The 14,877-nt window shown below is 37.4% G+C and overlaps 2 protein-coding genes across 2 annotated transcripts; both read left to right on the forward strand.

The window, feature by feature from the left end:
• Positions 1-441: 441 nt before the first annotated feature.
• LOC144563404 (eukaryotic translation initiation factor 5B-like) lies at positions 442-6,192 on the forward strand. Its single transcript, XM_078312876.1, has 10 exons — positions 442-2,887; positions 3,017-3,124; positions 3,219-3,319; positions 3,403-3,493; positions 3,628-3,738; positions 3,827-3,892; positions 3,979-4,596; positions 4,738-4,857; positions 4,956-5,075; positions 5,683-6,192. The coding sequence occupies exons 1-10, from the start codon at positions 581-583 to the stop codon at positions 5,746-5,748; spliced, it is 3,708 nt and encodes a 1,235-aa protein (XP_078169002.1). The 5' UTR covers positions 442-580; the 3' UTR covers positions 5,749-6,192.
• Positions 6,193-10,441: 4,249 nt separating this feature from the next.
• On the forward strand, positions 10,442-12,696 carry LOC144563670 (uncharacterized). The gene has a single exon (XM_078313145.1). The coding sequence runs from the start codon at positions 10,538-10,540 to the stop codon at positions 12,488-12,490; it is 1,953 nt and encodes a 650-aa protein (XP_078169271.1). The 5' UTR covers positions 10,442-10,537; the 3' UTR covers positions 12,491-12,696.
• The last annotated feature ends 2,181 nt before the right edge of the window (positions 12,697-14,877 follow it).

Genomic DNA, 14,877 nt, shown 5'->3' on the forward strand with positions numbered 1-14,877 from the left:
CATTTAGATTAACAGACTCAATTAAACTCTTAATTAACAAAAAAAGGACGTTGATGTCCATAACATTCAGATCCTTGCAAAAAAATTCTCAAGTTTGATATTTTGATAGTTAGCATTCAAATGAAATAATTTCTCAAATTTGAGTCTGAACGTTATAGACACTAATGTCCAAATTTTTTTATTTGTTTATTGCTTTAATTAATTTTGCTAATTTAAATATTATAGTTTATAACGTTTGATTAATCTAAACAGTTTTTTTATATTTCGAAATTTGTCAAATTCTATTATCGATTTTTTTTTTATGTTTTTCCTATTAATAATAATTTCGGCAAAAAAGGTGCTTAAGCACCAAGTAGGATATTTCTCCATCTTGCAGGGACCAAAGTGATAATCTCGTCTAAAGTTTAAAAACTTTAAATAATGAAAAACAGCATTCTTTCACAATTTCTCAGCCCCTACAGAGACAGGCTCCACTGCAATTTCTAGGTTTTACAATTCATTTCTGTTCTATCGTCTCTTGTCTGATCTCTCTACTTTTTTTTTTTTATCACACCATTAAGGGTATCTAGGGTTTTGATCGATGGGGCGTAAGAAGAACATCGCGATCGCTGACGACGAGTACTCCTTACCCCAAGAGGACGACGATGCGGCGGCGGCGCCTCCTCCACCGGATAAGGAGACTCGCTCCGTCACTGGCGGTTCGAAAAAAAAGAAAGGGGGCAAATCACAACGTAACACTGTCCCTGACGAATCCGACGATCTGGAGAAATTGGACACAATTGATGAACCAGAAGAAGAGGAGCCAATCCCCATTGTGTTCTCAGGTAAGAAGAAATCTAGCAAAGGGAAGAAAGGTACCTCTGGTTTTAGCGCATTTAGTGCCTTCAATGCTCTTGGAGAGGATGAAGAGGATAATGAACCAGAATCCGAACCAGAATCAGAACCGAAACAGAAATTAGAACCCAAATTAGATAAAAATCACAATTTGGATGAAGAAGGGGAAGAAAATCAGGAACTCGAGTTAGATTTTGGTCGAATAAAGAAGAAAAAGAAGAAGAAAGGAGGTAAAACTGCTCAGGGTGATGAAGATTTAGATAAATTACTTATAGATCTCGGTGAAGGCCCACCTCCAGCCACAGTCGAACCTGAGGCTGAGCTTGAGACACAGGGACAACCAACTGTAGTAGAAGAGTTCGTTTCAAAAAAACAAGATAAAAAGAAAAAGAAAAAGGGTGGTGGTAGAACCGTACAGGAAGAGGATGATTTGGATAAGCTGTTAGCTGAGCTTGGTGAGGGCTCAATGGTCACTCAAACGGCCCCACCATCAGCTGTCACAGAGGAGCCTGAGGCTGATGGTGATGAAACAAAGGAGAAGGACGGCGAGTCAAAAAAGGCGCAAAAGAAAAAGAAAAAGAAAGGAGGGCGTACTGCTCAAGATGAGGAGGATTTGGATAAGATATTGGCTGAGCTTGGAGAGGGGCCTGCTGCCCCAGCTTCAGCTGTCACAGATGCACCTTCTACTAACACTGATGAACATGCTGAGGAAGAGAAGGAAGGAGAAGGAGAGGTTGCAGAGACAGCTGAGTCAGCCGCGGCCAAAAAGAAAAAGAAGAAAAAAGAAAAGGAGAAAGAGAAGAAGGCTGCAGCTGCAGCTGCTTCTTCATCGGGGACAGTTGAGGCTACAGATGAGGCTGACGAGTCAAAGGCTAAAGGAAATAAGAAACAGTCGAAACGTTTGAGAGAGATGCAAGAGGCTATTGCAAAGAGGAAAGAGGCTGAGGAAAGAAAGAAGCGAGAGGAGGAAGAGAGGTTGAGAAAGGAAGAAGAGGAGACAAAGAGAAAGGAGGAAGAAGAGAGGTTGGCTGAGGAGGCAAGGAGAAGAAAGAAGGAGAAAGACAAGGAGAAGAGATTGAAGAAGATGCAAGAGGGTAAGCTTCTAACTGGGAAACAAAAGGAGGAGCAGAGAAGATTGGAAGCTATGAGACGGCAGTTCCTTGGACAAGGTGGTGAGGGTTTGGGCAGTACAACTGGTACAGCTGAGGTTAAAAAGAAGCCAAAATATGAGACAAAGAAGCAAAAGCCCAAGGTGGTTGAAAAGGAGGTCGTAGAGGAGGTCATGGAGGTTGGTAATGATGTGGAAGAATCCATGGTGGATGATGAATCAGCTGAGTCACAATCTCAGGTAGCTGATATTGAGGAGGCTAAGGAACAGATAGAAGAGGTGAAACCTACGGAGGAGGAGGAGGAGGTTGATGATGATTGGGATGCGAAGAGCTGGGATGATGTGGATGTAAACTTAAAACCTGCAAACGCTTTGGCAAAGGAAGAGGAGGATGGTGGGGCAGGTAAGCCTGAGGTTGAAACCACTAAAGCAGTCCCTAAAGAAATTTCAAAGCCAGCAGTTAAAAAGGTGGTTGCACCCCCTCCTAAAGAAGAGGGAGAGAAACCGGTTGCTACTAAGAAAGGAGCCAAAAATGGAGACACTAAGAGCAAGACAGAAAGCAACCTTCGTTCCCCTATATGTTGCATCTTAGGTCACGTCGACACTGGCAAAACAAAGCTTTTGGATTGCATTAGGCGTACCAATGTGCAAGAGGGAGAGGCAGGTGGAATAACCCAACAAATTGGTGCAACTTATTTCCCAACCGAGAACATTAGAGAGAGAACAAAGGAGCTTAAAGCTGATGCAACATTAAAGGTGCCAGGATTACTTGTCATTGACACGCCAGGTCATGAGTCTTTTTCAAATTTGAGGTTAAGGGGTTCTAGCTTGTGTGATATCGCCATATTGGTCGTTGATATAATGCACGGGCTGGAGCCACAGACAATCGAGTCACTGAATATGTTGAAGAGCCGTGGTACTGAGTTTATTGTTGCTTTAAATAAGGTACCTATTTCTACACCTTTTTCGTTAGGGGTAGATTGTTTAATTGTTTAATTTACCTTTGTAAAATCTAAATACCTTAGATGTATTTGTTATAAACTTCATGCTTTGCCTATGTGTTTGTTTGTGTAGGTTGATCGGCTTTATGGATGGAAGAGGTCCCCAAATGCACCTATAATTAGGGCTCTGAAACAACAGTCTGAGGATGTAAAAAGAGAGTTCAATATGAGGCTTACTCAGGTTCACTTGCACAGCATCTTATGTTCTTTTTCCTTTCCGAAGCACCTGTTATTATCTCTGAAACTAAAATGTGTGATAAATGGTTTTTGGGCAGATTATTACAGAGTTCAAGGAGCAGGGGTTGAATACACAACTATATTATAAAAACAAGGAGATGGGAGAAGTATTTAACATTGTTCCCACCAGTGCTATTACGTATGCTATTACATCAATAATTTTATAACTTCTATAATGTGTTTTATCTTGAACGTGTTATAACATTGAACTGGTCATTCCAGTGGTGAAGGCATACCGGATCTGTTGCTTCTCTTGGTGCAATGGGCTCAAAAAACCATGGAAGAAAAACTAACCTATGTTGACGAAGTTCAGGTCATTATTCATACATCTTTTGCTATGATATTCCAGTAATTATGATTACGAGTTGATATAAAGTTCATAATAAAAATCTTGGTTGAAATTATTGTGGAATTTAACTTCTTTATCATTGAATGTTTCTGTTTTAGTGTACTGTACTGGAGGTTAAGGTTATAGAAGGTCTCGGTACAACAGTGGACGTTGTTTTGGTTAATGGTATCCTTCACGAGAGCGATCAAATCATCGTGTGTGGAATGCAGGTGAAGAGTCCTCTGACATAACTCCTATCTTTCTCTTTGGTATTTCTCTTTCTCTTTTATATATCTCTTGAATTTTTTTTGTACACAGGGACCTATAATTACTACAATAAGAGCTCTGTTGACCCCTCATCCGATGAAGGAACTCAGAGTAAAGGTAACTGTAAAGCACAGTTTATCATTTTTTAATAAATATTTAATCCTTATCTGTGTGTAATTCTAACATGAACTGAACTTTACCAGGGCACGTACCTGCACCACAAAGAACTAAAGGCCGCACAGGGTGTTAAGATCTCAGCCCAAGGCTTGGAGCATGCAATAGCAGGCACAGCACTGTATGTGGTCAAACCTGGAGATGACATTGAAGCCCTAAAAGATGCCGTAATGCAAGATATGGAAAGGGTCATGGGCCGAATCGACAAGAGTGGCGAGGGTGTTTATGTCCAAGCCTCAACTCTTGGCTCATTAGAAGCCCTAACTGAGTTCTTAAAATCACCTGCAGTGAACATACCCTTCTGCGACTTCTCCATAGGCCCGGTGCACAAAAAAGATGTCATGAAGGCTAGTGTCATGCTGGAAAGGAAAAAGGAGTATGCAACTATTCTGGCATTTGATGTGAGGGTGATGCCGGATGCACGTGAGCTGGCAGAGGAAACCGGTGTGCGAATTTTTGTGGCGGATATCATTTATCATCTGTTTGATCAATTCAAGGCCTATATTGATAATTTGAGAGAGGAGAAGAAGAAGGAGAGTGCAGAGGAGGCAGTGTTCCCTTGTGTGCTCAAAATTATGCCGAATTGTGTTTTTAACAAGAAGGATCCCATTGTATTGGGTGTAGATGTGCTTGAAGGTATTCTAAAGGTACTTTCTTCATTTCTTATCACTATCCTTTTCTTTTCACTTATCTGTGGAGTATGCAATTGACATGTTAAGGTACCAGACCTGGCTAGCTGGTATGTAAATGATCTTTCAATCATCTTAATGTGTTGAAATTCATTTCAGATTGGAACACCTATTTGTATCCCTTCAAGGGAATTTATAGATATAGGGAAGATTGCCTCTATCGAAATCAACCACAAACAAGTTGATGTGGCGACTAAAGGACAGAAGGTGGCTATAAAGGTATTTGGATATTTCATTAGTTTTTGACTATTTACCAATAATTAAATAAAAAAGGTGATTTTCACCTGCAATTGTGTACCTCTACTTTGTGAAAATAGATAGTGAGCTCAAATTCCGAGGAATCGCAGAAGATGTTTGGTCGGCATTTTGATATGGAGGATGAGCTTGTCAGTCACATCACTAGGAGATCAATCGATATTCTTAAAGCCAACTATAGGGTAAGAATACAAATTATTATGTATATCTTTTCTGTACCTAAATAAAATGATAATTAAATTGGGTTGGCATCCATTGACAATGGGCTGACTTGACAATTTGATGATATTTTTCAAATCAATTTTAAAGTAAGTTTTAAAAATAGATTTTGTGTATCAGATTTCATATTATTTTGGCGTCATTCTATATCCTGCATTAAAGGCCGTTAAATATTGACTATTAAGAAATCCTTTGATGAACAGTGAAGTTGCATCAAATTTCATGATAAACATAGTAAATCACAGTCCAAATGTCATATTTCAAAATTAGAAGTTATTTTTAACGATTCTCAAGACTGTTAGGTTAATCTATTGTCAATGGATCCTAACCCTTCTAAATTTATCTTTACAAAAGCAGCAAGTGTATCCCATACCCTTTTTCCTTTTATAATGCACCGACAATCTGTCAGGAACAATATGAAGTTAATAGCTGGCCTCTAGTTTCTGTAATTTTATTGGGGGTTCAAATGTTTATTTCTTCCTATCAACTGTTATCCCTTATATGAGGCAAGAACAGGTTTTTATTTTATTTTTATCACCTGACCACACTTTCTTATTTTTTTGTTTCCAGGATGATCTATCAATGGAGGAGTGGAGGCTTGTTGTGAAATTGAAGCTTGTGTTTAAGATCCCTTAATGCACAAGTAATAATTTAATTTGCATTTTCATCAAGTATTTCCTTTCATTGGTGGAGCTCGTCTTTGAGATTGATAAAAGGTTGAAGGGTCTGAAAGCAAAGATACAGCGCTCCCTCCCTTACGGGTGGGGCTGGTTCTGGGATAATTCAGTTGTCTGGAGGTTTGATGTTTGCTTGTTTTCTATGAGCATGTAACAGGAGAGTTCGATTTGGTTACACAATTTACTTAATTTTGTCTTTTTGTCAGGAAGAGTTGAAGTTACATAAATTCGAGGTGTTGCGTTTAAGTTAATAAGTTCTAGATTAATGTTAGTAACTACCCTTTTGTAAAAGGTACAGATTTTCATCGGGGCTGTCCATGTCACTCTTGAAACCAAGTTTTGATCTTTCATAGAGTGGTTTTCTATCACCACGCTATCCAGCAATAAAATCTTTTTTTTTGTTTGATTGTCTATTTTTGTAGTAGCAAGTTTATAAAGACGATTTTTTTTTCTTGTTACAGAATGACAAAATCTTAGGCCCGTGATGCCAAAAAATTGACACTTTATTTTAACAATATACGAATCTATAATTAAAAAAGGTATCTAGTACAGAATGAGGAAGGATATCAAATTCCACAAGGAACCTGAAATTTGAGATAACTAGTTGAGGAGCATATTTTAGAGTGTAGAATGAAACACGAATTAATTTGATATCTTCGGATGCATGCAATACCCCCCCCCCTCTAAAACGATGTCTCTCTCTCTCTCTCTCTCTATATATATATATATATAAAGTGATCCCCACAATTAATACTTCTTGCTAATTTAGCGATGATGTATCATTGCCACCTAAACTTCTCTACATTGGTTGATTATGGAATTTGATGAAATGCTAGACCTAGTAGAAAACAAAATTGGGATTTCTTGCACCGTACCCTTTCCCCTAATTTTCTCCACACTTCATAACCCCAAGTATTCAAGTCAATGTCAAGTGGATGCGTTTCCATTTATTTAACAAAAACCTCCGTCGTGTGGATGCGTATACTCCAATCATTAGCCAACTCACAACAGTCTATTCCTCATCATTTTTTACTATACTAACGATTTTGATTTTTGACCGTCTTTCATATGGCGGTGCTGCATGAGACATGTCAAGGTAGAAATTGGAACAAAGTTTGGACATAAAATGTAGCTATTTCTTGAGTGGGTCTATGGTACTATGCATATTATGATTTGACCCGTAATATGGCTCAATATTCTACTTTTCAAAATTCTAATGATCGATCCGAACCGTTCATCTCGTTCTCTATATTAATATGTGTTTGCAGATCAAATTTTACATTTTTTGAAATTTTTTTACTATTTTTTTAGATTTATTGAAAATCACTACTTTTGGATGGTCCGGAATTTTCAGATCAAGTGATTTTCTAAATATCTAAAAAAATAGTAAACAAATTTCAAAAAATGTAAAATTTGGTCTCCAAACACATATTAATATGGAGAACAAGATGAACGGTTCGGATCGACCATTAGGATTTTGAAAACTCGAATATTGAGCCGTAGCACGGACCAACCCATGATATGCATAGTACCATAGACTCACTCCTATTTCTTTCAGTCCAGACCATCACGCAAACATGTTAGTTAGCAGGTTATTGTAATACAACTTGTAGGCATCACGCCATCACATCAAATTTAATTAAAAAAGAACACAAATCACGTTTGAAACGAGTATATTACGAGCTGTTTCCGAGTAGACATGCTTCTTCTCTTGGTATAATGGCTGGAATGGAATGTACCATACCAATCAATAGATAAACAGTGTTTCCAAACAATTAATGCCTTGACTTGAAAACTATAATAATGCGCAAGGCACGGTGCAAATATTTGGTCTATCAAGCAATTTAATGGAAACCTTACCAATATTTAATTGAGGAGGGTTCAAATGCACCCTATCTTTCAAATCATTTTTCTCTGTTTTCAAAGTCCGAATAGTCAATCCGAACCGTTAGATGTGATCTATATATTAAGATGTGCTTGGAGACCAAATTTTACATTTTTTGGAATTTTTTTACTATTTATTAATCCACTTTGAAAATCGCTGATTTTACATTTTCTGGACCATTGGATCAGCGATTTTTCAAAGTGGCTTAATAAATAGTAAACAAATTCCAAAAAATATATAATTTGGTCTCCAAGCACATCTTAATATATAGATCGCATCTAACGGTTCGGATTGACTATTCGGACTTTGAAAACGGAGAAAAAGAATAGGGTGCATTTAGGTGCATAAAAATTTGGGTGCATTTGAACCCTTCTCTTGTTATTTTTACAATATATAAATTGAAAACTAAAGAAGAGAGAAGTTGTGACCTGAGCACATATGAGGAAAGACAACGAAAAGGGATCCAAAATGGAACAGGTAAAATGCTTTGACATGGAGGGGTTACATTTCTTGCGTTGTGGGACCCATTTTGTTTCTTAGAGGTAAAGTTCTTAGCTGTTTACAAATTGTGTGAGCAAATAGCTTGTGTGATGAAGTAAGCAGAGAAACTGCCATATGCCCAGGTGGCCAGATCCATCTTTCTTTTATTTTTTATTTAAAAAAAAAACGAAATAAGGAAGAAAACAGAAGCAAATTAGCTGTTTGATTTATCCTTGAAAGGGATATCACATTAGATGCCGAATTTTTTTATTAATACCCAAAAATTCTATCAAATCTACCCAAATTTTTTGGAATCTCGAAAATTGCCCCTTCCGGTTACTAAATAACCAGATTCTATCTTTCTTTCCGGTGATTTAGTCACTGGATTTAAAAAAAGATTTCCAGCTATTAAATAACCGGAAAGTTGCCTATGATTTAGTCACCGGATTTGGTAACTTTTGTTTTTGTTTTTTTTACAAAACAAAAAAAATTTAAATTTTTTTATTTTTTGTATTGAATATATTTATTTGAAAATAGATGGAATACAATATAATTTGATTTATTAGAAAGACTGCAACAAATAATACGGATTAACGTTTTTCAGGCAAGATTTTTCATGGCTGTAAGAAAAATTAATATATTTTTTTATGTGTTATTGGAAAAAAAAAATGTTTTGAATGTGAGTTATTGATCGCGGTTCAAAAGTCACTTCTAGGTAATACAAAAAATATTGTGATCCTTCTAATACATTTAATTTCTAAAAAGTTGTATCTATTTTGAGAATTCTTTTTGAATATCAATCATTAAATAACTTAAATTTTTTTCAAAAATAGATACACAATTTTAGAAATTAAATGTACTAGAAGGATGATAATATTTTCTGTATGTACCTAGAAGTGACTTTTGGCGGGGTCAATAACTCAGAAACTAAGCATTTTGTTTTCCAATAACACATAAAGAAATATATTAATTTTTCTTACAACCGTGAAAAAATCCGGCATGAAAAATGTTGATCCTGATTATTTGTTGCAGTCTTTCTAATAAATTAAATTATATTGTATTTCATCTATTTTCAAAGAAATATATTCAACATTTGTAATATTTCAATACAAAAATTAAAAAAATTCTGTTTTGTAAAAACAAAACAAAAAGTTACCAAGTCCGGTGACTAAATTATAGGCAACTTTTCGGTTATTTAATAACCGGAAATCTTTTCTAAATCCGGTGACTAAATCACCGGAAAGAAGGATAGAGTCCGGTTATTTAATAACCCGAAGGGGCAATTTTTGAGATTCTACGCAAATTTGAGTAGATTGAGTAATTTGATAGAATTTTTGAGTATTAATAAAAATTTCGTCATGAGATGTGTCACAATCTGTAATTGTTGTAATTAGTATATAGGCGGATTATGTACTTACAACCAATCGACAAAATTCATTAAACAAAAAGAAACTGATTTTTTTTATTTTATTTTATGAATTTCAACAAAATTCTTTACAATAAGTTTTTGTATTCTTTTTTGTTATGTGCATTTTCAATAATATTATCGTAAAATTACAAATTGAGCTTTTAATTGGTTGTAATTTTCCGAATGTTCACCAGCCGAAAAGCACAAAATCGCTGCCATCTGTCATACATGATAATAAGAAATTAAAAAAGACTATAAATTATCGTGCATTAAACTGCTTTCATGAGCTAAAACCGCGTCTCTAATTATGCACAATAACTCTCACTTAAAAACATTCTTTTAAATACCTCAGCTACAACTACTTCCTTTTGTTTTAACTATTTTATTAAGCTACTAGTAATGAATAATATTAATGATTATACTGGTACTTTATTTAAACCTTCTATAAAACCCTACATCCCGTATGACCAAATCCACAAAAGTTGGTACAGACCAGTAGCCGGTGTATCACGTTAACTGAAACCGGGACCCACATAAATGATCAAAGCTCACATGTCAGTTATAAGATGCATGCTATTCGTACGAGTTGTGGTCACAGAATACCCCAGTTTCAACCCCACCCAAAAGAGTGCGTATCCTCTGAGATATCTCATATTTTGCGTGACCGACGTGTCTGGTGGTTATTCGGGGATAGCGCAGGGGCCAGTATTAATTTGCTTTGAGATTCGTGTGGAACATATTTGAACGGTTTAGATTTTCCAAAAAAACACTCAAAATATGAGATATATCAGAGGTTGCTAATTCCCCAACTAACCTACCGGAGCGACTCATTTATATAAGAAAGAGAGAGAGAGAGAGAAGCACAGTGTTACTATTAAACTAGCCAAGCCCCATGCCACGCCGTTAGCCTATTACCTCTTTCCTCTTATCTCTCCATTTCTGTCTTTCAGAAAAAAGAAAAAGAAAAAGAAAACCATGGAAGTGAGAGAACCAGTGCATTCTCCCCCTTTCTGGGCTAGTGCTAGTAATGCCTCAAATCCCTCTCCTACTAACTCTTATTCCAGTTCCAGTTCAACCCAATCCGGAATAAGGCCATGGATTATCGTGCTCGTATTCTCCATTGTTGTTCTCTTATTCCTCCCCTCTATTATATCTACCCCCTTTAAAAGTGGTCGCTTTAGCCTCTCCATCAAAAGCGGATGGGATGTGTTAAACCTCTGTCTGGTTGTGTTTGCGATATTATGCGGTGTTCTCGGCCGTATAGGTGATGGATCCGGAAGCGAATCAGGATCCTATAAGCAGCCGAGGAGTGAATGGACAGGATTCTCGAATCCGATGGGGGAGGTGAATCGGACGGCTGGGATGAGGCGGACGCGGAACAGTAGTTCGTACCCAGATCTAAGACTGGAGACTGACGTATGGGGCCAGAACAGAGTGCCTGACAGCTGGCGGTTCTTTGATGACGGGGAGTTATACCGGAACCGGCGCCCAGTACAGCTGTATGGGGTTTCAGGTCAAGGTGAGGAAGAGAGGGAATGCACGACCATACCGGTCGATACAGAGAGGTTTCCGCAACTGGAACGAGTGGAGAATGAAACCAATTTTGAAGATGTAAAAATGGAGAGTGATACAATTTATGAGGAAAAGAAGGGAAGCGAAGCAATAGGGGTAAGGAGGAGAAGGAGGAGCTTAGAGGCACTCCCCAAGTGGGAGGAGGTGGAAAATGAACCCATGGTTACGGTGGGGAGGCGGCGAAGGAGAAGTCTCGAGAGGTTCCCTTCGATGGAAGAGGTGGAGAAAGAAGCGAATTTTCAGAACGTAGAAGTACAAGTAGAAGAAGAGGTCGACAAGCCGCAAATGGCAGTGAGAATGAGAAGAAAGAGCTTGGAAATTTTTCCAAAAATGAACGAGATCGAGGAAGAAACAAAACTTGAAGAAGAAATGGTTGAGAAAGAATCAGAGTCAGCAGTGAGGAAGGCAAAGAGCTCGGTGGAGCTTCCCGAAATTGAAGAGGTAAAGCAAGATACAAACTTTGAAGAAAATGTGGTTGAGAAGCAACCATTGGTGGTGGAAGTGGCACCTCCGCCACCTCCGCCGCCACCGCCGCCGCTTCCAGAGACCAAGGTGGCTGAGGAATGTAGGAAGCACAAGAGGAGTGGTAGTGGAGGCGGCGCAAAGGATCTCGCCTCAGCAATTACTCATTTCTATCAGAAGAAAAAGCAAGGAAACAAAAAGAGAAAAGAGAAATACGAGGTCTCCATTGAACCTAATCCCAATTCCAATTCTACAACTGAGGGTAACAGTAATCCTAGCACAGCCGCACCTCCACCATCGCCTCCACCATCGCCTCCACCATCATCGATCTTTTACAAATTTCTATCCAGCAAAAAGGCTGGAAGTAAGAGTCGAAAAATACATTCTCTATCTGCATCTACACATTCTAGTTCTCCTTCTACTGTTAATACCATTTCTACCTCGTCGCCACCACCACCGCCACCACAACCTCCACATCAGGGGCTGCACCGGTCTAGGAAGGATCAAGTTGCTTCCTTGGGTTACAGGAGAATTGAAGATACTGAGCTTTATGAGTACAGGAGAAAGGAAAGATCGAATGTTTCATCTTATGTGAACTATCCATTGCCACCTCGGTCACCATTGCCTCCGGCCCCACCACCCCCACCACCCCTGCCATCTGTTCGTGAAAATGTCTCTGAGAGTAGAGACCAAGTAGTGCAGAAAAATGGCAGTGTGGCGGTTTTTTGCGCTAGTCCAGATGTAAATGATAAAGCTGATTTGTTTATCAAGCGGTTTAGAGATGGTCTCAAAATGGAGATAATTAATTCGACCAAAGAGAAAGAGAAGAGAAAAGAGAGGCAAGAGAGGGAGGATAAATTAGGGGCTGAAGATCATGATGGGATACATATTTAATTAAATATTTTGATCTAGGCAAAAATTCTACGTTTAATTCAGAAATGTTGGTACTTGTTAGTTCCTTCCTTTTGATCTTGTTTATGGTTTTCTTGCTTTTGTTTGCTGCTGGGGATAATTTTGAATTTATAATGCTATAGATGATGATGATGATACAGAATATAGAGATGATGCTATTGCACAGGGAATAGATAGTGTGTGTTTGATTGAATTTAATTTTGCTTATATAGTTTTAGTTTAGTTTTTTTTTATTCATGCTCATTTTACATTTGTTTTGTGTTTTGTCAGGAAGCAAAAATTATCTTTTGCAAGGGATTTAGATTTTTGAAACACTATAATTTCTCAATTGATATTTTGGTAGATTCCTTTTTGGAAGCACTTTTAGATAATGGAATGTAAAAAAGAGAGGAATCCAAGAGTTTCTAGCAGTTGGTACTCTTAACAACCTTTTTCTGTCTTTTTCTCAACCTCTCTTTAATCAACGGGGACCCACTAAACCCAGAGGGGCTGAGAGCGCCAAGCGCATTTCTCTCCAGCTATGTAGACCGTCTGATTCGGAAGGACTGTTTGATGGATGCGCTGCACGCATCTTGATGTGCACGTAACCGTCCGATTTGGGGGTGCTCCGTGCCACTTTTTGTGTTCCTTTCCCATTACATAATTCAAAAAACATCTGGATTAGGTTTAAACTAGAAAAGGTGATAATGAAAAGTGGATTTGGCCTATATGACAACTTGTGAGAGGGATGCTGTTACACAAAAAGAAAGGGAAAAAAATTTAAAATCTGGTGATTATGTTCACTAAATATAAATAAACTATTGGACAAAGAGAGCCAACTAATAGACTAATTAATTAGATTTCTTACCAGAAAATTGCGCTCCTCTCGGCCTTTGTTTTGAGATCGAATCGTCTGTCCTTGGGAGCAGAAAATTCTTGCCCCCAGAGTCACTGTTGGTGGACTTCTATTTTAAAAAGTAACAGTAATTAGTCCTCTTTAACAGGAACCGGTCCCACCCCCAGTGACTGAGGGGGCAGGATTTTCCTGCACCCCAGAAGGCAGGTGATTTGTTCTCCTTTGTTTTGTCATGCACGCTCTCCACTCTGGCTCTCTGTGTTGCTTTATACAATTTTATATTGGAAAGATAAAGAATGAAAAATAATTAACCTCACGTGATTAATTTTATACTGATACTGAACTAAAGTTCAGAACCTTGTGCTCCACATTCGTCGCTTTTATTAATCTAAAGATCTAAACAAATCAAGCAGTTGTGTTGTATGTTTGCATGACAATAACAAATTGGGAACCAAAATCTCATATCTGTGATTAATAATAAATGTTGATAACTCTGAGTAGGGGCAGTTCGATATTGGTATTGGACACAATTTGATATAATACCCGGTTGGAGCTGTCTGCAATTCTTATTCAATCTTCCTCTTCTAGCTTCTTGATATATTTTTCAGAATATTAGTTATTCACTTATTCTTGTTTCTTTCTTTTCCTTTGCTTATCTGGAAAGTGCGGTTCACAAGTTTGTCAATTGCCACAATGCCACGCTTTCCTCGTGAGCCCAATAATTGTTCACTAGCACGGTTTATGCTAAATGCCACCCTTAAAACAGCCACTTCTAACCAAAAAAAAAAAAAAAAAAAAAAACAGCCACTTCTCTTTTGAATTTATTAGATGCTTTCAGATAATTTTTGTCTGTTATATATATATATATAGATTGACTACTCTACTTAAGTATATATATTATATAAGCATATATTTACAAGTCATTGTTGTGTTTTTTAAGTTTAAATAATAATCGATTTAAAAGGCTCAACATTAACTTCATATTAAAATATGTTTGAAGACCAAATTTTATATTTTTTTTGAAAATTTTTTACTATTTTTTTATAATTTTTACAAGATCACAGGTTAGTTCTTTATTTTGTAGATCTTGTGATCTACATGGAGCCGTTGGCAAACCCTTTGAATCTCATTATAAATAGGGGACTATGTCATCTGTCTAAGGTGACAGACAGAGAATACCCTCACAAAGTTTACACCTTTGAAATTATTTGAGAGGTTTAGCCTAGTCTATTGTTGCTTGTGTCTAAATTTCAAATATCTTTTTAGCAATCTTAAATATACTTCACCTAAAATTAATCAGTATGAGATTAGAGTGAAGTTAATGATTATTTGAACTTAGGGTCTTTGTTGCTCGCCTACTCCAAGCTGTTGTGCTTGCCTTTGAGCCTTGGTTGCTCACTTCTCTGCTTGAGCCTGTAATGCTCACCTTTCTGTATTTGTGGACCGTTGGAGTGTTGTCTCGCCGGTCACAACTTGTATTAGTTCATTTCACATAAATAGATTTACTTGAACATATGAACAACTTTTGAACTTG

This window comes from Carex rostrata, chromosome 12, assembly GCF_964058835.1.
Source record: "Carex rostrata chromosome 12, lpCarRost1.2, whole genome shotgun sequence".
Taxonomy (NCBI): domain Eukaryota; kingdom Viridiplantae; phylum Streptophyta; class Magnoliopsida; order Poales; family Cyperaceae; genus Carex; species Carex rostrata.